This window comes from Pieris rapae, chromosome 24 (genome assembly GCF_905147795.1).
Source record: "Pieris rapae chromosome 24, ilPieRapa1.1, whole genome shotgun sequence".
Lineage (NCBI taxonomy): Eukaryota > Metazoa > Arthropoda > Insecta > Lepidoptera > Pieridae > Pieris > Pieris rapae.
This window is the reverse complement of record NC_059532.1, coordinates 1,999,274-2,023,212: the sequence shown is the minus strand read 5'-3', so window position 1 is coordinate 2,023,212 and position 23,939 is coordinate 1,999,274. Positions and strand designations below refer to the sequence as shown.

Below are 23,939 nucleotides of genomic sequence, written 5' to 3'. Positions count from 1 at the left end.
TAAATAAGCTGTAATGGGCTGTTTATATCTATATTAAATTAACAATGTATTCAAGGTATTTAATTGGTTAAGGATTAATACTGTATTGGTTAAAATCGCTTCGAATATTAGCCATTATTTGTCGTAAAAAGTAAATGGCAAAAAAAGTTATTGTGGGTTATCCATAAGAGATAGGCATATACCATCAAGGACTTTTCTGTAGACCTTTTCAATGTGTACAATACTTAGTAAATTATTTTGATACTCGTAGGGTTCAGCCTGCGTTTGCAATTTAAGCTAAAAAAAAATAATTATTTACGACATCACATTAGAAAACTCAAAAATAACAGTACTTTTCCACCATTTAATGGATGTTATTATACATATAAACCTTTCTCTTGAATCACTCTATCTATTTAAAAAAAATCGCATCAAAATCCGTTGCGTAGTTTCAAAGATTTAAGCATACAAAGGGACATAGGGACAGAGAAAGCGACTTTGTTTTATACTATGTAGTGATATCCATAATTTTTTCCTATATAGTGATTTTATGAATTTCATAAAAACTTACAACAAAAAAAACACACTCCTATAAAAACTATTTACACTGTCTAAAGTACAGACTTTGACAGCTGTACGTCAGATTATCTGTCAATGAATTGAAAAACAAAAAATATAATTTAAAAATTTTATCGAAGCCAGATTGCCAGAATAGCTGGCCCTAAAGATGTTGAGCGTGCAACGGGTTACATTAACACGCTACATAACGATCAAGGGTCTGCAGGCACTGGTGAACCGGCTGGAATATGCTAATGATCACCATATTCTGCCCACTGCTCATCCGAACTACCAGGTGCAGGCTCGACGTGAAAATGGTAATATTTCTTGTCTATCTAAATTCTGCAAAGTACTTCCTAAGAGAAACAATTCTGCGTAACTCTTCTCTGCTGGTTTTGCGACCCAAATCTCCTAGGGCTTCGAAGTCAGAAACTTTCAGAGACCTGCTGCTGTGAATTGCTTTCAGCTGCAGCAGGTCTTCTTCCACTCGATCCAGAAGTAGGCGGACCTACTTGGCTCTGGTGTATGACTCTAGGCAATTTATTTGTCTACCAAACTATATCTCCAAAGGCGGATAGCAAACGAAGTACAGTCACTATTTACCAAACACTTGTTTAGTATTTTAGAAAATACTTAATATTAAATTAAATACTTAATTTTTAATTTGTATTTAATTTTCACGAGTACAATTACTATTTAAAAGATGAATCATGTACATTTTCATCACCTGTACCTATCGGATATTAATTGATTATTAAACATATTAACCCATAAAAATTTACGCTTATATTGGCTTTTAATAGTGGTACATACTTAAGGTTTATTTTAGCTTTATATCAATAAATAATTTTAAAACAATAATTCACCTTGATTAATGGATCTATTCCTAATTTACAACAGCCATGGAGTAAGAAACTTCAAATTTATTACTAATTTCATACGTCCCAAAATATTGTAAAATACAAGACTTGTGTATTGTAATAAATATATAAATTAATGAATATATAAATTATATATATAAAATAATCTGGGCTTATTTTAGTTATTTTGATTATGCATTTGCGTTTTGTTCCCACGGGAATGTGTGCGTTCTCCTATTTCACCATGCCTCCTGTAGATAGAGGGCAAATCTTTGTTTTAATTTATTATGAATCAATTAAGATGTCATGTGGAATGTTGTATAATGGTTGCAGCTCCTTACAAACGTTGTGTAAACAAAAAATGGCAATTTCATGTATATTTATTTTTTGACGTTTCTGGCAATTCTGTCAATTCTTGCGCAGTAAACACATATTTTTATTTATTTATATTATTATTAGCATGTATACAGTTGTAGTCAGTATGAATATTGATATATACATTTGGAGTGATCATATTGTACATAATCATCATTTGGGGCTTTTATCTCAGTTATAATTAATATACAAAGAAGTTTCACTTGTATTGTACTTTGTACGCTCACACTTTTTTTATAAATGAAGGAAATAGCTTTGTTATAGATTTAATTTTTTGTAGATCCACATCTACAGTTTCCCGCGATTTGGCGCGATTCACTAACCGCCAGTGTTGGAATAAAGTGCGGGCCAAACTGGAGGCCCTTCACAATATGACGCTACAAAACTATGGAGAAAACTTATTAATATCAAAATTATGTTCGTATTGTGCAAATTGTCAATTACAAACTGAATCTGAAATAAAACAAAAAATAACTGCGTATTCTTTATTTACTAATGACATTGTACAGAAGGAAAAAATCTGACGTTTCGCGTTGACATCTGAAACGTCAGCGTCTTTTTACGTTTGACGGATTAGTATGGATGGTGCAATCTAAAAATACTCTTTGGTTTATTGTAAAATAGCTTAGTATTTAATCGTGTATTTGAGTATATTTTTGAGTTTCGTAATTATTAGTTGCTTCATATTGTCAATAACCCGAGCACTATGACTTCCGTATTTTTCTTCTTTTCGTTCTACACTCGATGGGGCAAGACGAGGAGTGAAAAGACGCGAATAGGCCATGTGAGAGAATCAACAACTCTCGCGATTCCCTACTTGTTAAATACTGCACTACAAGGTCACGCTTTTTCTTATCATGATGGAATGGAGTAACGATTAATAGGCTTTTATAGAATTTTATCAATATATAAAAACCTTTTTAAATATAGTTTAAAACCAAAAAACATCATTAATGCCGACCGTTCTGAGACCATCTAAAAGAGAAACTAACTGAATAGGGAGAGCGTTTGTTGTTGTTCATTGTTGAGAGAGAGGGAAAACGAAGTGTTTAGTACTAGGATTGTTGTATGTAGCTTGTATACTTAAAACTCAAGAAAATAAAAGCTATCATAACATCGTCATAGCGCATACCGTGGCTTGTCGAAAATATTTAACTCAAACCATTAAGCGATGAACGGAACGTCAAGTTTTTCTTCAGCAAATTTATCAGTAATCCATCCAATCATCGCCGGTACGTTGGCGTACGCAGCGGGTAGTTCTGTACCACATTCGACGCCAAATGCAACCATTCCAAACACTGAGTAACGGGCTGGAGCGCCATCGCTCTGAAAACAAGCCAATAATATAGTATAGTTACATATTAATGTTATAGCATATTAGAAATTGACAAGAGGGAATTCTGTGAGAGCAAAATCAAATCAAACTTTATTTATATTGACTACTATGTACCCTTACGAATATCAAAATTTCGTTTACTTGACAGCGTAAAACAGCACTGAAGCTGACCAAATTTTTAATTAAATATCAATAATTAATATAGGTAAGACAATATACAGTTAGACCGTCAAAATATTTACTAATAAACCTGTATAATTTTTGTGTCGCAATCGACGGTTCCAAATGGCCGCCATACCGCCATACTGCATTTGGATATTTGGAAAATATTTAATAAAATGTGTCCGCATAATTTCAACTCCCAAACCCAAAATAAGATTGTACACTTCCTGGACCCTGCAGAGTGTAACTTACCGAAGTGCGACAAACAAGTGATGAGCCTCCATCACCAGTGCATGTGTCAAAGCCTTTCCTTCCTCCAGCACATATCAATGAGTTTTGCAGCCTGAAGTTACTTCCCAACCGCGAACCTTGTAAGGCATATTCACATGTTCCGTGGTCAACTATCGGTAATGCCACCTATAACAACAAAAAATGTATATAGTATAAGTATGTACACGCGTCAGAAGTTATACTTCCTTAGGACGCTCTACGCGTAAATAAAATCTTTTCAAAAAAATTAATTTACGTGTGTATAAAGATCTACACTAATAATAGAAAAAAACTAAAATGTTGACTATAACTAACTTCAGCGTGTCGGTACAGATATTACATGTGCTGTTTACCATACACAGCGAATAATCCAATGATAAAGATTTATTGTGAACAATAGTTGACGGCAGAGAGATATCATCATAAGACAATTTCCCGAATTCTGACGGAATTCTTGACGGTGACTTGTACCTTTAAACTGTTAAGTTAATTGGCTGATTCATAAGTTTATTTTATATATCAAGTATCAATGTCAAAAAACCAGCAATATCTCCATTTAATTATTAAGTACCTTTTTTTTTTTTTTTTTTTTTTTTTTTTTTTTTTTTTTTTTTTAATGAGGTGGAAATGCACATCTGCAGGCCCGCATCAAGAATCGAACTTAACGCGGGGACTGTGGGGCTGGATCTACACTCAAAACCCTCTGCTATTCAGAGGGGTAGCGAGACCCTACCCACTAAAACCACCTCAGCCCATCACACGCCCTTAAGATGGGCCCTCGGGGTTCGCTTTAGGCATTCTACCCAAGGGACCCGGGCTTATATCCGACATAGAGAGCTAATCATGACCTGCGGTTCCGGGCTACTCGAGGTCGAGCCCCCAACCTTGAACTACCGGTCCTTCTACAATCATCCCCAGACCTCTCCCTCAGTCGCTCAGCTGCCTCCTTCTGCAGCATTACATGCTCACAGAAGGAGACCATTGCACTCCAGGCCTCCTCGCTCCCTAGCATGGCTATTATAATTCCCGGTAAAGTGAGGTCCGCCCCTATAACCGATACCAGGTCATGACGCTCCCTTGTCCAGGTGACACACTCAGCCACAGTATGCTCCGCCGTGTCATTTGGAGCGCCGCAGTGGTGGCACAACGGATGCATCTCCCTTCTAGGCACCTTATGTAAATACCGACCAAAGCATCCATGCCCAGACAATATCTGCGATAGCCGAAACGTCACAGCACCCCAATGTCTATTCACCCAGTCTTTTAGGACTGGGCGGATTGCCCCTACCGTCAATGCACCAGCGCGGGGCGTAGCAAGATCGTCAGACCACCTTTTAAAAAGAATGTCTCTGGCATGACGCCTCACATGCCCCGCTATTTCCCCCCATGTGACGTTCCCGCTATCCATTACCTCGGCCTTCGCGCGGTATGAGGCAGCAATCACTTCTACCTCCCGCTCCCAAGGAGGAGTACCAGCTAACACACAGGCCGCCTCAAACGATACTGTACGGTAGCAGCGAGCTGCCCGAGCCGCGATCACTCGCTGCGGCCTCCGTATAAGCATACGGTTCGTCCGCCTGCTCAGCGCGTCGTCCCAAATGGGGGCCCCGTACAGGGCCATACTGCGAATGATTCCGCAGTACAGCCGGCGCACGCTCTGGCATGGGCCTCCAAGGTTAGGCAAGAGCGTGCCAAGTGCTCCTGCCGCCCTCACAAAAAAAAGAATGTTGAATTACTTGACCACTGTAATTACCATCCTCGGCCTAGAACGTATTGCTACGTTCTAAACCTACACAGTATCCTTTCTATAGTTCCATGCCCTCTGCATACTATAGAAATTCAACCGTGCCCACCATGTACGGTTTAAGCACTCGCCCGGTACCGTACAACCCTACCAAAGGCCGAGGATAAATTGAAAACTTATCCTCGAACCGGGAATCGAACCCAGTACCCCTCACCACAGCGGCCACATACAAAGACCGCTAGGCTATGAGGCCCTTAATTATTATTAAGTACCTGGATAGCCGAGCTTTGCTCGGTATTTTTATTTTTTTATAAATTGTGTTTTTGGAAATTATATATAAGTACGAATTACATACTAATAAAATGATGAAATATGAACAATATAGATTATATATGCTGGAATAGCTTTAGTGTTGTAGTGTCGTTACAGCAATTTAAAAAAATTGTATTATAATTCGCCGATAGATGTCAGGAAGATTCATTTTTCAGTTTAAATTGGGACTACTCAAACACCACCTTTTTGTTATTTTCAATCATTTATTCCTAGCTAGATCGATTTATCGCCCCCGAAACCCCCCCGAATACTAAATTTCATGAAAATCGTTGGAGCTGATCCCGAGATTCCAATTATATATTTACATATATATATACAAGAATTGCTCGTTTAAAGATATAAGATATTTCCAATTGCTTTTGCAAGCACACATCACGGAGCACATTCCGTCCGGGGGATGTCCTCCTTCAACACCGTCCGAGCAAATATAAGCGTTCATAGAATAAAACTCCCTCAGCGCACGGGGATCGAACCTACGACCTTAGGGATGATAGTCGTACGCAGAAACCACGAGGCCATCACTGTATTATTTATTGTATATTATATCAAAATACGATGTGGACTAATAAATCCTTATTATTATTAATATGTTATTTTTAATAATATATATTTAAAACTAACCTTCTTTAACCAAACAGCGTATTTGTCATTATTATTGAAGTCCTTACCCCAGCCCATACTAAAACAATTGGCATCCATTTTAGGCTCGTTGAAGCTCAAACAGGCAATCCCCACATGGGGATCAGTAAGATCGAATGGGGACGATGTAATTACTAGGGCAACGTCATTTGCTGATGTCTCTGAAAAATATCTCAAAGTTATTTATTTATTTAATTATAAGTAATAACAACAATAACTGTATGTAAATGCAGTTAAACATTTTTTATTAAAGGATCTGCGATTGTACTTATTTCTACTGCATTTTAACTTTTCTCAAGGTATTTTTTTATAGAACAGGGGGCAAAGGGGCAGGAGGTTCACCTGATGTTAAGTGATACCGCCGCCCATGGACACTCTCAATGCCAGAGGGCTCGCGAGGTGATTCTAAACAAATATTTTAAACTGACTTCGTCGAATGAATCAGTCAGTAATTCGGAAGTAATGTTCATTTCGGCAAGTATTTATTATGTATAAATAACTTACTTGAAGAGAACTGTTCATGAATAAGGATTTTACTGACATCCTGATCTTGGTGGGGATAAATTTCGTTCGTATTCTGCGTATCCCATTCGCCAAGGCGGCATTTTACCTGTATATATAATAATACAAACTATACATTACATTTTATTATGACATAATTATTAAAAATCGTTTCTTAATATTAGTAAACATAATAAGGACTGCAATTTCACCTCCCCCCACCCCCCTTCCTCTTGCCAGCAAAAGTAAGCGATGCTCTCAAAAATAATACTACAGTCTTTTCGAAAATGCATTTCCTTTTCAAGTATTAAAAAGTATTATGGAGAGTGTCCATGGGCGGCGGTATCACTTAACATCAGGTGAACCTCCTGCCCGTTTGCCCCTGTTCTATTAAAAAAAAGTATAGACAATGTGTAGGTTATATTTGAAAAAATTAAATAATTACTGTCGACTTAATCACCATATTATAAGAAAATCAAAGAACATTGTATTTACTACACTAACATTGTATATAGTATACACTTATTATGTGTTGGAGTACGTCTGTTGGGTTGAGGTATGTATAGGATTGTTAGGTTTTTACATCTCATATACGTATATTAGTTGTAAAATAAATTTTGTATATTTTTTAGATTTAATGAAAGTTTGCATCATAATCTGAAAGTGAGTAATTAAAAACTAAGAAAGCTAACTAAATTAATGTTAAAGGCAGGTTTTCATTTTTTTTATAGAACAGGGGGCAAACGGGCAGGAGTGATACCGCCGTCCATGGACATTCTCAATGCCAAAGGGCTCGCGAGTGCGTTGCCGGCCTTTTAAGAATTGGTACGCTCTTTTCTTGAAGGACCCAAGAATAAATTGTGTCGGAGTTCCTAAACAAATGTTAATGAATGTGGATTTAATGTAGTACTCCTATTTTCTTGACGTGAGAACGTCTTATAATTCGATGGAGCCGGCTGCACGCACGAAAAAACATGACGCATGCGGCGTTACCTCGCTCTGAGGTGTTCCATTTAATGCTTGAAGTGCAAGCGAGAGCGCGGAACGAGCGACAAAGAGGCACAATATGCTGCGTTCGGTAGTATTCGTTCGTTAAAAAATTTACATAATTGTATGAGTACAAATGAATGTAACTTGATCAATTCAATTGTGATTTCCATTTATTCCATCTCTATATATATCCATACAAAATATCTATCAAACATCAGTATTTTCTTATGACGTTGTCACTTTCAACTATCGTCAGTAAACCGACTTTACAGACAACCGATTTTTTTATAAACGTGACGTCAGTAGACGGGAATTGTGACTTCAGAATAGTTGCTGCATCTGGCATTGGACTAGACATGCTTCATGAGTCTGACAGCCAAATTCCAGATGGAGAGGCACCATCACAAGAAAATATAAATATTTTTTGATGATCCAGCGAATAACGTATAGTCTCGCACTTATCACAATGTTATGGAAACATATACTTACCAAAGACGGGTCGTTATTAATAGCCTTGAGTTTATGAGCGACAGTCATCACCACCGAATGGTGGATCAGAGTTCCACCTCCCAAGTAATCCTTTGGATCCCATTCCTGGTTCTGATTGACTTTCCTTAAGTAGGGATATTTTGCATATCAATTGTTATTAGTGACGACCTGATTACGAATACACGAAATGATTTCAAAATTCTTTTCTTTTTGGATAGAGCAAACAGGCACGCCTGATGTTAAGTGATACCACAGACACTGACAATGTCAGGTGGCTCGCGAGTTTGTACGCTCTTTTCTGGAAGAACCCTGAGTCGAATTGGTTTGGAAATACTTCTGTGGGCAGTTGGTTCCGCATAGTGATGGTTGGTGGACGTCAAGGTGATACGGGTAGAATTTCGTATTCTGCGTCGAAGTCCAATGATGTAACTTTCATTTCTTTTCACAGCTGCAGGGCATTAATCCGGATAACTTCTCTGATCACTCTCCATGGTAAATGAGGTAAAAAATTCAGAGAGACTCCACGCAACGCCAAGAGATCAAGTCGCACGGAAAGTGACTGGTCGTCGACGTTACGAACCGTTCTTGCGGTTCTTGGGCTCGAAAAACTTAATAAAACAAGCTCGTCAAGTTGGTAAATACCTCATCAAGGCAACCATCCAGGGAAACTCTCCGAACTCGGCGTGCGTCTTTGAAGAGTCGCGGAATGCGTAGCCGCCTGGGTTGCTCCATCCACATCCTGGCCTCTTTTTCGGCATTGGAAGTGGAGTCACGGTTCCAGTCACCAATCGACTGCTTGGACAGCATATCTTCAAGTAGTGGCAGCTTTGATCTCTGAAAATTAAATTTCAGTTGTCGAAGAAGTTTCAATTTTTTTATTTATTTATTAATTATTCAAGATAACTGCTCACTGAGGGAACTGTCAATTGCTGGTTGCTATATGTTTTTAATTACTTTAATTGCTTCAGCATGTGGCGTAGGTAGTAAGGTAAATAATATCCTTTTTTTTTAATGGCTTTTATTTGTGCCAACTGGGCACAATGTATTTCGCCAGTGTCGTGTAGATGGAGAATAAGGAATATCTTTAAAATAAGTTCACAGATTTGATTCGTAATCACGTCATCTGTCATGCCGGAGAATAATATAAATGGAAAATATCAAAGAATAATTTAACTAATCTATACCTATACATAACAATGAAAAAATTAAAGCTTAGAATAAATTCAGTACTATTTCAAATATCGATTATTTATAAGTGTTTGAAGTAAATTTTTATAATGGCTATGTTAAATTGGCCCTAAACTTACCTATAAACGTCCATCTTTTCCAAGTCGATTTCGTTGCTGTCCATGCATTCTGACAATTTCACACATTGTCCCTGTTCCTGCTTCTCAGTGTAACAATCCGTGGGTCTTTTATCTAAAACGAAACGTATGAATTGATGAATGAATGAACTACTACATCCTTTTTATAAGATAATCTATGAAAGGCAGTTTCCCTGGACGACTGTGATAGTATGTGCCAGCCTTCGAGGCTAGGTATCTTGACAGTTTGCAAAAGAAAATGCCTAGTGAAGTGGACTATGGAAGCTTTCCAGCCAATACATGAAGTTCGAGAAAGCTAAATCATCCCAACCTGTTGGTGCGTAAAAGCATCAATTATTACCCCTTCCCGACAGAAAACACCAAAAGGAGACCCCAACATATTTTAACGGATTCGGACGATCCAATCTATAGACAATGACAATTTTAAAGCCGCGATAAATATTGTTTGATTATTCAGAGAGACGAATAAATATATCTACGATGGCATCATCTTAAATTAGAAACATACAAACAAAGTAAAATTAAATCACAAAGGTGTACAATATGCGAAATATATGTTTTATATAATTCATAAATTATTTTCATTATTTAATAATTATAGTACCTGGATGACCGCTTTTGGATGGAGCTTTGCTCGGTATTTTTATTTTTTATAAATTGTGTCTTTGGAAATTATATATAAGTACGAATTACATACTAATAAAATGATGAAATATGAACAATATAGATCATGTATGCTGGAATAGCTTTAGTGTTGTTGTGTCGTTAAATGCAATTAAAAAAAAATAGTATTATTATTCGCCGACAGATGTCAGGAAGATTCATTTTTCAGTTTAAATTGGGACTACTCAAACACCACCTTTTTGTTATTTAGTATCATATATTCCTAGCTAGATCGATTTATCGCCCCCAAAACCCCCCGTATTCTAAATTTCATGAAAATCGTTGGAGCCGTTCCCGAGATTCCAATTATATATATATACTAGCGGATCCGACAGACGTTGTCCTGTCTACACGTCGTTAATTTCAAAATTTCAATTTTTAATAAGCCATTTTGATGAAAATTATTATTCAAATGTTATGACAATATCTAACGATCCAGCACATGGTCACGCACGATATAACACAATGATAACAAAAATTTTTTTAAATTTCGTGACAGACTAAAATTAAAATTCGAATATTATTTAAAATTTGACACTGCGATGGTAGCGCCGTCTGTCGGATCCAATGTAAAACATTCCAAAATCAACAACAACTAATAAATTGAAAATTAATTAAAAAAACATTGTCCAGCGGACAAAATTGTGAATCTAAACCATTCCCAGATCCCCTTGAACACACACAAAAAATTTCGTCTAAGTCGGTCCAGTCGTTTAGGAGGAGTTCAGTCACATACACACGCACACAAGAAATATATATATTAAGATATATATATCTTTATATATATATATATACAAGAATTACTTGTTTAAAGATATAAGATAAGATATAATAATTATATTTATTTAATAACGAGAACGTCGAATCCTAATTACAGCTAAGAATCTCATTTTATTTAGTAATTGGTAATTACAAATAAACAGGAATAAGAAAACGAGGAAGTCAAATCAAAAGATGGGAGAATGGTCTACCAAAAGCATGGAGAAAGTCTGCCAAGGATAAGACGTGGAAATAATGGAGGGAGGCCTATATCGACAGACCTGACCAAAGTAATTGCTAATAAATTTAGTATTTTCCTACGTGAATATCGATTTAAGAATACTACTGTTTAATGCTTTTAATATCATTCATGAAGTTATACAAAGTAATGATGATTCTATTAGTTACTAACTTGTCGGATTTAAAAAGGTTCCAAGCCATTTATTTGGGCCCAAGAAATTGTTTTTCTGTCCTTGACATCCCCATACCAGCAAGCACACCGCCAAAATTAACCTGCAAAGCATACAAAATGTTTGACACAATATGAAAGAAGGATGGAGTATTAAGAACGACATGCGCTGTGTCTGACTACCGTATGCCACACGATCGACATACTCAATTTCACATAGCTCAAAATAAATATACTCTAAATAATGTACAAATTATTTTACATAAATTGCTACATACAGAGCAGTGACCTCTTACAGGGTATTAAAATTGTAGTCCCATACTCGTTCCCTAGGTCTAAAATCATCAATATTTTCCAAGTTCCTTCTGCCAATACCAACCTAGGAGTCCAGGAACCTCTCGTTCGAATTCTTCGCAAATATAACGGATTGAACACAGCTTATTCGGAGCTGGATATATTCGGTAGTGGGCTGATCGGTTTTAGAAAAAGCATTGTTGGGTGCCTTTCTCAAACCTGTAGGTACGCTAACTAGCTACGTACGTAATTCGCTGTTTTGCTGATGATTTTTCTTTTTCTCTATTTTAAGTTCCAACATTCTTTGTAATTGTATTTTATTTTATTGTGTACTTATCTTGTCTTGTTTATGTTTTTAATTGTATTTTTTTTAATTCCTATTTTTAGCATAACTTATGTTTACATATATTGTCGTACATATTAGATATAACATTTTATAAAAATATCAGTAGATTTAGCAATGTATGATGTTGTAGACTTAATAAATTAATTATTCGAAAGATTTTTTACTAAAAAACTGTTATTGGAAGTAACCTTATAAACCACTCATATGGAAATTGTATTTGTTTTTACAACAAACTCCCAAGCGAAATTAGAGAATTATCACTAAATAAATTCAAAGCTCTCGTTAAAAGTAAATTAATTAATAAAGCTTTTTAAGTGACGAATACTTAAATGATCCTAATACTTGGGATTGATTTGCTCCAGTTCAAACGATTTGTTATATAAACTTAACGATTCAAAAGTGAAAAAAATTACATATCACTACATAGTATAAAACAAAGTCGCTTTCTCTGTCCCTATGTCCCTTTGTATGCTTAATTCTTTGAAACTACGCAACGGATTTTGATGCGGTTTTTTTAATAGATAGAGTGATTCAAGAGGAAGGTTTATATAACATCCATTAAATAGTGGAGAAGTACTGTTATTTTTGAGGTTTCTAATGTGATGTCGTAAATAATTACATTTTTTCCGCTTACATTGCAAACGCAGGCTGAACCCTACAAGTTTTATCAAAATAATCTACTAAGTATTGTACACATTGAAAAGGTCTACAGAAAAGTCCGTGATGGTATATGTCTATCTCTTATGGATAACCCACATTTTTATATACAACGTTCACAGATTTTCTGTAGTTTATTTAGTATCAGCATTATATTTTTACTTTTTGTTTGAGCTCTTATACTATAAATTTGTATTAGATAAACACACTCGACTATTGATCAAGTTCATAGGATTACTAACATGCTAGAGCAGGCACTTGAAGAGAAAAAGGTTTGTATAACTATATTTCTTGATTTTGCACAAGCTTTTGACAGTCTGGCGCGTAGGTTTGATTTATTTAGTTTTATAAGTATTTAAAATAAAATAAATCACTGGCGCTACAATCTCTTTAAGGTCTTGGCCTCAGATTTCTGAATCTGTTACACGATCATTTATAAATCTAATAGGCAATTAGGTGATCAGCCTCCAGTGCCTGACACACATCGTCGACTTTTTGGATCTAAGACATGTCGGTTTCCTCACGATGTTTTCCTTCACCGTTCGAGCAAATATTAAATGCGCACATAGAAAGATAGCTATTGGTGCACGGCCGGAGATCGAACCTACGACCTCAGGTATGAGAGTCGCACGCTGAAGCCACTAGGCCAATACTGCTGCTGTAAAAGTATTTACCTCGGCAATTTTCAAATATACTGAAGTCATATAGAAAACCGAATATTTAGGGTGAGATGCGAACATTCGTACTCACAACTAATGGAAATTAATACGGGAGTACCACAAGGAAGTATATTAGGGCCAAACTCATGTATACAAATAAAGATGTTTGGTTACTGTGGCAACATTTTTTGCGATACTCATTCGTCGAGAGAGGAAAGCACTAGTTCTGGGGTCACCGGCACTATGTACCAGGCGCCAACTTTTTTTTTATAGAACAGGGGGCAAACGGGCAGGAGGCTCACCTGATGTTAAGTGATACCGCCGCCCATGGACACTCTAAATGCCAGAGAGCTCGCGAGTGCGTTGCTGGCCTAAGTCGAATTGGTTCGGAAGTACTTATATAATATGTAACTTTTAAAATTTTACTTTATCAGACACGCGCGATTCTATATGGAATATGCGAAGTTTAGATTGGACCAACGTGTGTGTTTTGTTGTATTTCTGTAAAGATATTAAAACCATACCCAAAAAGCTTTCAAACATTTAAAGATGGAACATATTCTATAAAAATTCGTTCTATTAGATCCCTACTAATTTAAATTTTAATAAATACCTAAAAATTGTACATAATAAAAGAAAATTTTCGAATTTGAGGTTTTTTCAATTTTTTGCATTTTCTAATAATATTTCCTAAAGTAATGTATATTTTTTTTACACCATCAGAAAGTAGATATTTCAACGAACAAAAAACCCCCAAACTTTTTGAAAAAAGCTGAAATTTTGACGTCAGAATTTTCGATTGAAAATTAGGGTGCTTTTTTGATATTAAGTTAAAATGAGGCGAAAAAATAAATATTTTTAATCAAATAAATTACAGTATATTTGGGACATAATAAGGTAACTTTTTAAAAAAGATATAAATAAAAAACCAAAAACTTGGTTTTTTGAATTTTTCACCTAAATTTTGAGGTTATGTGAAAAAATTGTAAATACCAAAGTTGTAGATCTACAACTTTGCCATTTAACTTTTTTCCATAGGACTGGTAGTTTCGCCGGAAATCAAGATAAACAATTTTTCCCCCTTAAAAGTCACCCCCCTCCCACTTCCCGAACTCGGATCGACCGTAATTTATTTTTCCTTTCATTTTGATCATATTCCCCTGCATTTCTAATGGGTTTCATCCTACTGTAATTTTTTTTCATTTTTTACTATTCTTGAAGGCTTCGGCACTGGTCTATAATATAGTAATTACGATTATCTATTTAATTAAGATTTCATTTCATTTTAAAGCACCCAAAATGCCTTAAAACACTTTAATATGTGCCTACCGAGGCATATGTATATAAATCGTGTTTTTATATCGTATTATGAATAATATTCTAAATGTAATTTTCTAATATATATTATTGTTAAAATAATCAAACATACAAAAATGACCGATATTTTGGATGTCAGGAAAAGAAATTATTTAAATCATTCCTTCACAAAAGGGTAATGAACTTGAAGAACCTATTTAAAATAACTTAATTTATTATTTATTCAAAACAAATAACATCATACATAAAAATATACCTAATAACTAACCTTAAAATTTAATAATTAAAAAATATTATTAAAAGGAGTCCCTTTAGGCAAGGTTCCGAAGATACTGGCAGCGTTCCCCCTTTGAATAGCTAGACTAATTCTTTGTGCGATGTAGCTGCCAGCTCTTCGTTCTCCTGTGATGTCGACTAACCTTTTTGATATTTCCCTAAAAAGCCTTAACGCGCTAGGACCCCACGGACCAAGGGTCTGGACACCGAATGGGACAAAATCATATTCAGAGTCTAGACTGTATTAGGTATATGCCAAATTATTGCACTTGATATATTTCAAAAGCACAATTTACTCAACATACAAGATTCGTAATTTATATTCATATATACATTAAGGTCTATATAAAACAATAATAATAAATACTCACTTCATTCTCCACACAATCGCGCTGTTCAGAAGTCAATAATAAACTTAAGTAAACAACAAAGATTATAAAATAAGACTTGAGGAAAACGAGTTATTGCATACGGGTTTTTTATAGTGATGTCATGAGTCGATAAACTTACCAGTGTTTTGAGACGATAACACACATAAAATTGTTAACCCTGAGATCGTGCGTTTGAATCACAGTTGTGCCTTTTTTGCGCAATTAACTCTTGGTAAAAAACATCGTTATACTGGCATCTTTACAGCACCAGTATTGACGTGTCTAATATATGTTATTCTCTTGTCGCGGTGTTTGTAGTTAAACTCCTCCGAAACGGCTTGACCGATTCTCATGAAATTTCGTGTGCATATTGTCTGAGAATCAGACAACATCTACTTTTCAACCCCCTAAATGTTAAGGGTAATCCACCCCTAAATTTTTTTTTCAATTTTAGATAAAAAAAAAATTATTTATAACCTCTAATTTTCACCCCTATAAGATCAACCCCTATTTTTTATTATAAATTATATACAATGCAAAACGACGTTTGCCGATCAGCTAGTATAATATAATAATAAGACGCGGTTAAAAAAACTCGCTCACTGACTGATGTCGATACAGCTAGACTTGTTTATTTTAGTTACTTTCACAGCTTAATGACGTATGGTAAGCCATACGTGATTTTTTTTTTCCCCTACTTGGCCTACCCCCCGGACGAGGTCATCTCCGGGCCGTGGAATATCAATATAAAAATTATTATTTCTATTTTTAATTGTTATTCACAACTAAATTTTACTGGTTTCTATTAATAACTATGCTCCCTATTGAGCAATTTAAGTAAAATAGTTTTTGAAAATTTAACTAGGTGGCAACACTATATTATATGAAGGTTGATTGTAACTAAGTGTTCTTGCTGTCATTCATCTGATTACCAAATAAAAGTTATATTTGTGCTAATTACTATCGTTTCTTTGATAAACGACCCATAATCCTTCAGGTTATGGGCCCAGTAGATTCTGCAATTGAAAGTTTTAAGAAAAATAGCAAAGAAAAAGTTACAATCGTATTGTGAAGAAATTGACAAAATAACCTCAAAATGGATTCAATGCGGTCAATAAACTTAGAAAAATTTGATGGAAATAACTTTAGGCAATGGAAATTCCAGATAAAGTGTGCCCTAAAAGCAAAAGGGATTGATATTTCAGTGCCTAAACCGGCTGGAAATAATGTTGAATGGACAAAGAATGATGGCATGGCCATGTTTATTATAACATCTTCGATGGACTTCAAACAAATAACTTTAATAGAAAATTGTGAAACTGCTAAGGAAATAATGACAAAACTTGAATCAATATACGAACAGAAGAGTGAATTATGTAAAATGTTGATTCATGAAAAGTTTTACCAGTATAAAATGTCTACAAATGACAGTGTAGCTCAACACATTTCTAAAGTGGAATCATTGGCCAAGCAGTTAAAAGAAAGTGGCGAAAGTATTAGTGAAATGGCTGTGATAACAAAAATACTTGGAACACTGCCTCATAAGTATAGATCACTCCGTCAAGCGTGGATGTCTTTGGATCCAGAGCAACAGACTCTTGTCAATCTCACTGCTCGTTTGTTAGATGAAGAAGCTAGTTTACAGTGTGAAGAAGAACAAGAAACCGCTCTTCTTGTGGCTAAGAAAGGATGGAAAAATAGCCCAAAACAAAGTGAGCTGAATAGAAATGCTAGTAATTCAAATCAAAATAAAAACAGTAAACACAGATTTGAATGTTATAATTGTGGGAAACGAGGACATTTTTCTCGAGAATGTCGTGCTCCAAAGAAATCCAAGTATAGAAAACCTCAACAGGAAGGTGCAGACTTGTTAGCGTTTCATGTAGAAACCAAATTCCATGAAGCTGAAGACAATGTGTGGATTTTAGACAGTGGTGCCTCTGCACATATGACCTATAGAAAGGAGTTCTTTGTAGAACTATTGGAATGTAACCAGAAATCATTGACATTAGGAAACAAACAATCAGTGGAAGTGGCTGGCATTGGCAAGGTGTTAATAAAGAGATGTGTCAATGGACAGTGGGAGAACAGTGAACTACATGATGTATTGTATGTTCCGAATTTGCGACGAAATCTGTTCTCAGAAGGTGTGATAATGCGTAAATCATATATCATTATCAAGAAAGACTCTGGTGCATTCATTTACAAAGGAAATGACTTGGTAATGTGTGCAACAATAACAGAAAATAATTTATACGAATTGAAAATTAAAGCTGTGGTCTCAGATACATGTAACTTAGTTCAAAGTGATCAAAATAACATTAAAATGTGGCATGAAAGACTGGGACATGTTAACCTAAAACAAATCAAGAGTATGAGTGCTGATAATGTGGTAGAAGGCTTGAAATTGAATAACAGTGATAAAACTGATTTTGTTTGTGAAGCATGTGCATATGGAAAGCAGTGCAGATTTCCATTTCACAAATCTATACGAGGAGAACTACAGCCAGGTGACCTTGTATATAGTGATGTCTGTGGACCTATGAGTCATACATCTATCCAAGGTATGAGATACTTTATATTATTTAAGGATGCTGCTACAAGTTACAGGCATGTATATTTTGTCAAACATAAAAGTGATGTGATGGACATATTCATGAAATACAATGCTTTGATCAAAAATAAGTACATGCATAGTGTCAGAATATTGCATACTGATAATGGAAGAGAGTATGTGAATAAAACCTTCAATGACTATCTCAGCAAAGAAGGTATAATTCATGAGTGTACTGCGCCATATACACCAGAACAAAATGGGCGTGCTGAAAGAGAGAACCGTACCATTGTGGAGAGTGCACGTTCAATGTTGTACGCAAGGGATGTGTCACTGGAATTATGGGCTGAGGCTGTGAATTGTGCAGTATATTTATTAAACCGGACTTCCTCCAGCCAAACTCCTAAGAAAACACCATTTGAATTATGGAACGGCATCAAACCTCATATAGGCCATGTGAAGGTGTTTGGAAGTATTGGATATGTCCATATTCCTAATCAGCTAAGAACTAAACTTGACAAAAAGAGTGAGAAAATGATACTAATTGGGTATGATAATAACAATTACAGGATGTTCAATCCAGAAACCAAAAAGGTTAAAATATCAAGAAATGTAATTTTTGAAGAACATAATGTTCCAGAGATAAGGAAGAATATTACACAAATATACATTGACGATGAAGTGAAGACGTTAGGACAACAAAATCAAATGCAAGAAACAAATGTAGAGGATACTCTTGTGGAAACTTCATCATCAGAGAATGAAGATACCATGTTGAGTTGTAATAGTAATGACCCTACATATGAACCTTCTCAAGAATTAGATGATGATTTAATTCAAAGCAACATAAATTTGAGACCAAGGATTAATAGACGTTTTGAAGCAAACCTAATTGAACTGTCACTGCCACAAACGTATGCTGAAGCAATGAAAAGTCCACAAAGAAACGACTGGTTGAAAGCTATTGATGAAGAATTGCTTGCACATGAAGAGAATAATACTTGGACTCCAGTAGAGAGGTCTGGTCAACGTACGCTTACTACAAAGTGGGTTTTTGCTATAAAAAAGGATGAAAATGATCAGGTAAAACGGTTTAAAGCTCGTTTATGTGCACGCGGATTTAATCAAATAAAAGATATTGACTATCAAGAAATATTCTCTCCAACAACGAGATATGACTCTATAAGAATTATCCTTTCTATTGCAGCTAAATATAATTTAGAAATTCAACAGTTTGATGTAAAGACTGCTTTTTTTGAACGGGTATTTGGAAGAGAATATTTTTATAGAAGTACCAGAAGGAATTTCATTTAAAAATGATTGTATCCTAAAACTTAATAAATCACTGTATGGACTTAAACAGGCGTCTCGTTGTTGGAATAGAAGATTCACTGAGTTTTTAATAAAATATGGTTTTGTGCAATCTCAGGCTGACAGTTGTGTTTATGTAGGTATTTTCAATGGGGTGAAAGTATTCATAATAATTTATGTTGATGATGCACTTGTAGTCTCTTCCAGTTCCTCAATGATTAAAAGAGTTATAGAATATTTGAAACAAACATTTAAAATAAAAGAATTAAAATTGAAATATTTTGTGGGAATGGAAATAGAGAGAGTAAATAATTGTATCTGTATTTATCAAAGAGATTACATTGAAAAATTAATAGAGAAGTTTTGTATGAGTGATTCAAATCCTGCCAGTACCCCTGCAGATGTAAATGTTGTTATTTCAAAGAAAATGGATGAAAATATTATTAATTTTCCATACAGAGAAGCTATAGGGTCCTTGTTATTTTTGAGCTCTGTTTCAAGGCCTGACATTTCTTTTGCTGTAAATGTTTTGAGTAGATATGTAAACGATCCAAGTCAACAACATGTAAATGCCATTAAACGTGTTATTAGATACCTAATAAATACTAAAGATTTATGTATATGTTATGGAGAAAGTAGTGATCTCACTGGCTATTCGGATTCAGATTTTGCAGGTGATGTAGACACGCGTAAGTCTACTACAGGTTATATTTTTAATATGAATGGGGGACCTATAACATGGTGTAGCCAGAAACAGAAGACTACTGCTCTCTCCACAACTGAAGCAGAATTTGTAGCTGCTTGTGAAGCTGCAAAAGAGATATTATGGTTACAGCAATTATTATTAGATTTAGGTGAAAATATTACATCTGTTCCATTGTATGTTGATAATCAGAGTGCAATTAAGTTAATTAGCAATCCTGTTTATCATAAGAAAACCAAACACATAGATGTGAAACTTAATTTTATAAGGGAAAAGGTTGAGTTGGGTGTAATTAAACTAAATTATATTCCTAGTAACAGTCAATTAGCAGATATGTTAACTAAAGCGTTACCAACTCAAGCTTTTATCTATTTAAGAGATCACATTTTGTTTTTCTTTTCACAACTCTAATTTCAGTAGGAGTTTATTTTTTTTTATATTTGTACCTAGTTTAAATTTTAGTGGGAGTATTGAGCAATTTAAGTAAAATAGTTTTTGAAAATTTAACTAGGTGGCAACACTATATTATATGAAGGTTGATTGTAACTAAGTGTTCTTGCTGTCATTCATCTGATTACCAAATAAAAGTTATATTTGTGCTAATTACTATCGTTTCTTTGATAAACGACCCATAATCCTTCACTCCCTATTTCTATGAAATATTTAAAGCCATACGTGATTATGGGGTCATGTTGCTGATGTCGAATCTATTTTCATTCTGCAGAAAAGGGCTATTCGTGCAAACTATAATTTAAAATGTAGGAAATCTCTGAGAGATAAATTCTAGGAAATTAATAATTACCTTTCCCTCGCAATATGAAAATTTAGGAAATTTATGAAAGTATTATGTATGTATACAAAAATAGTGATAAGTTTACTAGAATAGAACATACGCACAATGTCTGTCAATTATTACCTAAAAATAGTATTTCTTTTTTAGGAAAAGGGATACTCTTTCTTAATAAAAGTGTATCTTTTATATTTCCTTTAATAAATTTAAGAAATGTATTAAAGAAAATCTGTGTAAAAAGGCTTACTATAAAGTTAGCGATTATCTAGTTGATAAAAGGGCCTGGGTCTAGTGCTGGGCAGGCTACTTCTAATTAATTAGCTATATTTGTTTTAATATAAAGAAAAAAGATAAGTGTTGTTTGATGATTTGCTTTTTTAAAAGAGTTCCGAGACTTTTTATGCCGATGAGTAGGGATGCCTACAGATTCAAATTTAATGAAGTGGTATAAGTGATACCTTTTTATCTTATGTTCCATATTAAACGTATTTTTTTTATACGTGTGTAATGCGTATGTGTTGCAGTTGTAATTGGCCCTGCTTCAGCATAATGCTGAGGAGACGACAGTTACGAGTCGGTCTTTCTGCCAGAGATCACAGCAGCTACTTTCACCTCAGTCGTAAAAAAAGAAAAAGAATGTAATAATACTGAGGAGAAAATATAATATAAGTAAAAGTTTGCAGTGTATGTAATAGCCTCTGACGCACTCATACATTCCCCTCGAAACTTCGTGGTGGGAGCGTGGCTAACGCCCTAACCCAATAACCTATCTCAATCCATTTTCGACCATCTGAGTTAGACATCTTAATCGCAATATTGATAAAAGTGTGCCAATAACCAAAAGACGGATTGTAATAGCCATCTGTCGATACAAGCTATCCATAGTAGGTCGGATCGGTGTATGTGGATAGACCTTTGTATGAAAATGACAGTTCAACTGCTCCAATATCCTTTCTTAAGATTTTAACTTACACCAGTTAAATAATTTAAAAGCTAGTTGATATGTATGTTTTAATATTATTTGTACGGTTTTATTTACCTTATTTGGTTTATATTGATTATCAAATATGAGATTGTTTTCAATCTGAGATTGTGTATTAATTATTGTGTTCGGGTGTAAGTGCATTAAAAGAAGCGTTTATGCGACACTATCGTTGAGTAACATTTACTCAAAGATAGCGTGACAGCTTTGTGTGTTTACGACATATAAAAAATTGCCAGCTTTGCAAGGCCTGGCCTGGCCGCTAATTTCGCTATATTTTATTATGACAAACTATACGTATAGGTATATATAAATTAATAGTTGTAAGTAAAGCAAACAACAAAATATATTAATTATCAGTTTTGGGTATTTTGGTGGTTTACTATATTTTCCTTCCTGTAAGCTTTGCGCATATACAAAGAAAACATTTGAATAATTCGAAACACGAATTTAGCTATGAGAATTCCATGTTTCAACACCTGCCCAACTTAGTTGTCTAAATTAGTTAAATAATGTTTTACAGTCTACAGGACACAATTGTTTTTAAATAAATATTAATAATATAATAAGTGTACGGGCCCTGGGTCATCGGGTGCTTTAAATAATAGATTATTGGTTTACTCTATATTAACCACTACACGAACAACAATAAAAAAAAAGAAATAATGAAATGTTAATTGCTATGTAACGAAGGAATGTAATGTAACAGTCGAATAATCAATTTCAATTTCAAAAATTCTTTATTCAATGTTCAATAAAAATTAAAAGTGCTACTATAACTAACACGTTTTATTAAAAGCCGCATTGATTAAAAAAAAAAAAACAGTCGAATAGAGAGCTTACGTCTGGCTATACTCCCGGGGCGTAACTCCTATGAGTTAGTTAATTCCTATATTATGTTATATATATATATATATATTATCTAGGAGAGTGCCTGCGTCTGACTATACTCTCGGGGCGTAACTCCGACGATTAAGGAAATCGCTTCAATTATAAAACTAAGTAAAAATAGTATAATAATAATCTTTATTTTCTTCTCTCACATATACATACAAAGTTATAATGATTAAAATAAGATGATAACATTTGGAAGTGTATGTGAGAGACTGGTCTCTGGAACAGGAGAACTGAGTGACAGATAGCCAGCCTCTCCATCACTGGACCGGAACACGTACAATGAGGTCATTGTCATTATATACAATAGAAGAAAAAAGGAAACGCCAAAAGAAAAACATTACAAACGGTGTTGTAAAATTAAATTTGGTGTGTGTGTGCGCATGCGTTTGTGTGTGTCTCTATATGTATGTGTGTGCATGTGTGTGTATGTGTGGTGATTGGGTGTGTTACAGAGTAACAGTTAATAAATCAACCAATGAAAGGAATAGTGCCGTAGTGGAAAATTTAATAGCCCGTGACGACAATATTTTAAAGTTGGAATCAAATTCAATTTCGCATTTAAAACTATAAAATATTATGATAATCATAAAGTACAAATATTCAAGTTTATTTTGATGTATGATAATTAAAGAAATATGATATAAAACTAACAAAATAATTGCCGACACTCGATACACTTGTTGACAAAATTGACAAGTACCACTTAACCGACTTTGGATTTTTTTTTGTACTAAGAACTCTTCATATTTCATTGCCATCTGTTGTTAATTGGGTACACTATTTCGTAAGCTATCGTTCTACGTCGATAAAAACGTTTATTTCTTACGTCAGTTTGAACTAGATGGCATTTTCTTAAACTCTTCGTTTTGGGTACTGTTACCAGTTACCACGTACGAATGAGGCCATACTGTTTTTTGGTAACTGTAGTACCCACGTACAAAAGAGTGGCTAGAGTGCCTGCATCTGGCTATACTCTCGGGGTGTAACACCGAAGATTTGGTTAATTGCTATGTAAGAAATGAATGCAAAGTAACAGTCTAGGAGAGTGCCTGCGTCTGGCTATACTCCCGGGGCGTAACTCCGACCATTAAGGAAATCGCTACACTTATAAAACTAAGAAAACCCGAGTGAGCAAAATCTACAGCCTTGCATCATACAAGTAAAATAAAAAATACGATTCAAGTTTAGCAATGACCTAAAATGTCGGAGAATTATATTTTTGAAACATCGATAAAACATCAAACCACTAATAGGTCGAGTTCAAATGATTATTTTATTTCGTTAAAACGATTTTATTATATATAGTTCAAAGGGCAAGTGCGCAAATGAGCAGGTTCTAACTTATCTCCAAACAGATGCAAATAACCACAAAAAACATATACAAGGTAAA

The 23,939-nt window shown here is 34.8% G+C and overlaps 1 protein-coding gene and 1 long non-coding RNA gene across 2 annotated transcripts; one reads left to right on the top strand and one right to left on the bottom strand.

The window, feature by feature from the left end:
* The first annotated feature begins 619 nt into the window (after positions 1-619).
* Positions 620-2,253, top strand: LOC123690324. The gene is made up of 2 exons (XR_006751012.1): positions 620-854; positions 2,053-2,253. It is a non-coding gene; the product is annotated as an uncharacterized LOC123690324 (long non-coding RNA).
* LOC110992824 (phenoloxidase-activating factor 2) lies at positions 2,244-15,439 on the bottom strand. The gene is made up of 9 exons (XM_045633602.1): positions 15,313-15,439; positions 11,396-11,496; positions 9,544-9,655; positions 8,879-9,070; positions 8,237-8,360; positions 6,761-6,866; positions 6,239-6,417; positions 3,523-3,687; positions 2,244-3,098 (listed from the first exon to the last, which is right to left on the bottom strand). Exons 1-9 carry the CDS (start codon positions 15,315-15,317, stop codon positions 2,937-2,939), a joined length of 1,146 nt encoding a protein of 381 aa, XP_045489558.1. The 5' UTR covers positions 15,318-15,439; the 3' UTR covers positions 2,244-2,936.
* Positions 15,440-23,939: the final 8,500 nt, after the last annotated feature.

Bases quoted from the DNA above. Each gene is read 5' to 3' on its own strand.
- LOC110992824 (XM_045633602.1), bottom strand. The intron at 9,656-11,395 runs GTTAGTAACTAA...GTTTCGTTTTAG, and splicing joins AACCTTTTTAAATCCGACAA to ATAAAAGACCCACGGATTGT. The intron at 9,071-9,543 runs GTAAGTTTAGGG...TTTAATTTTCAG, and splicing joins GAAAAGATGGACGTTTATAG to AGATCAAAGCTGCCACTACT.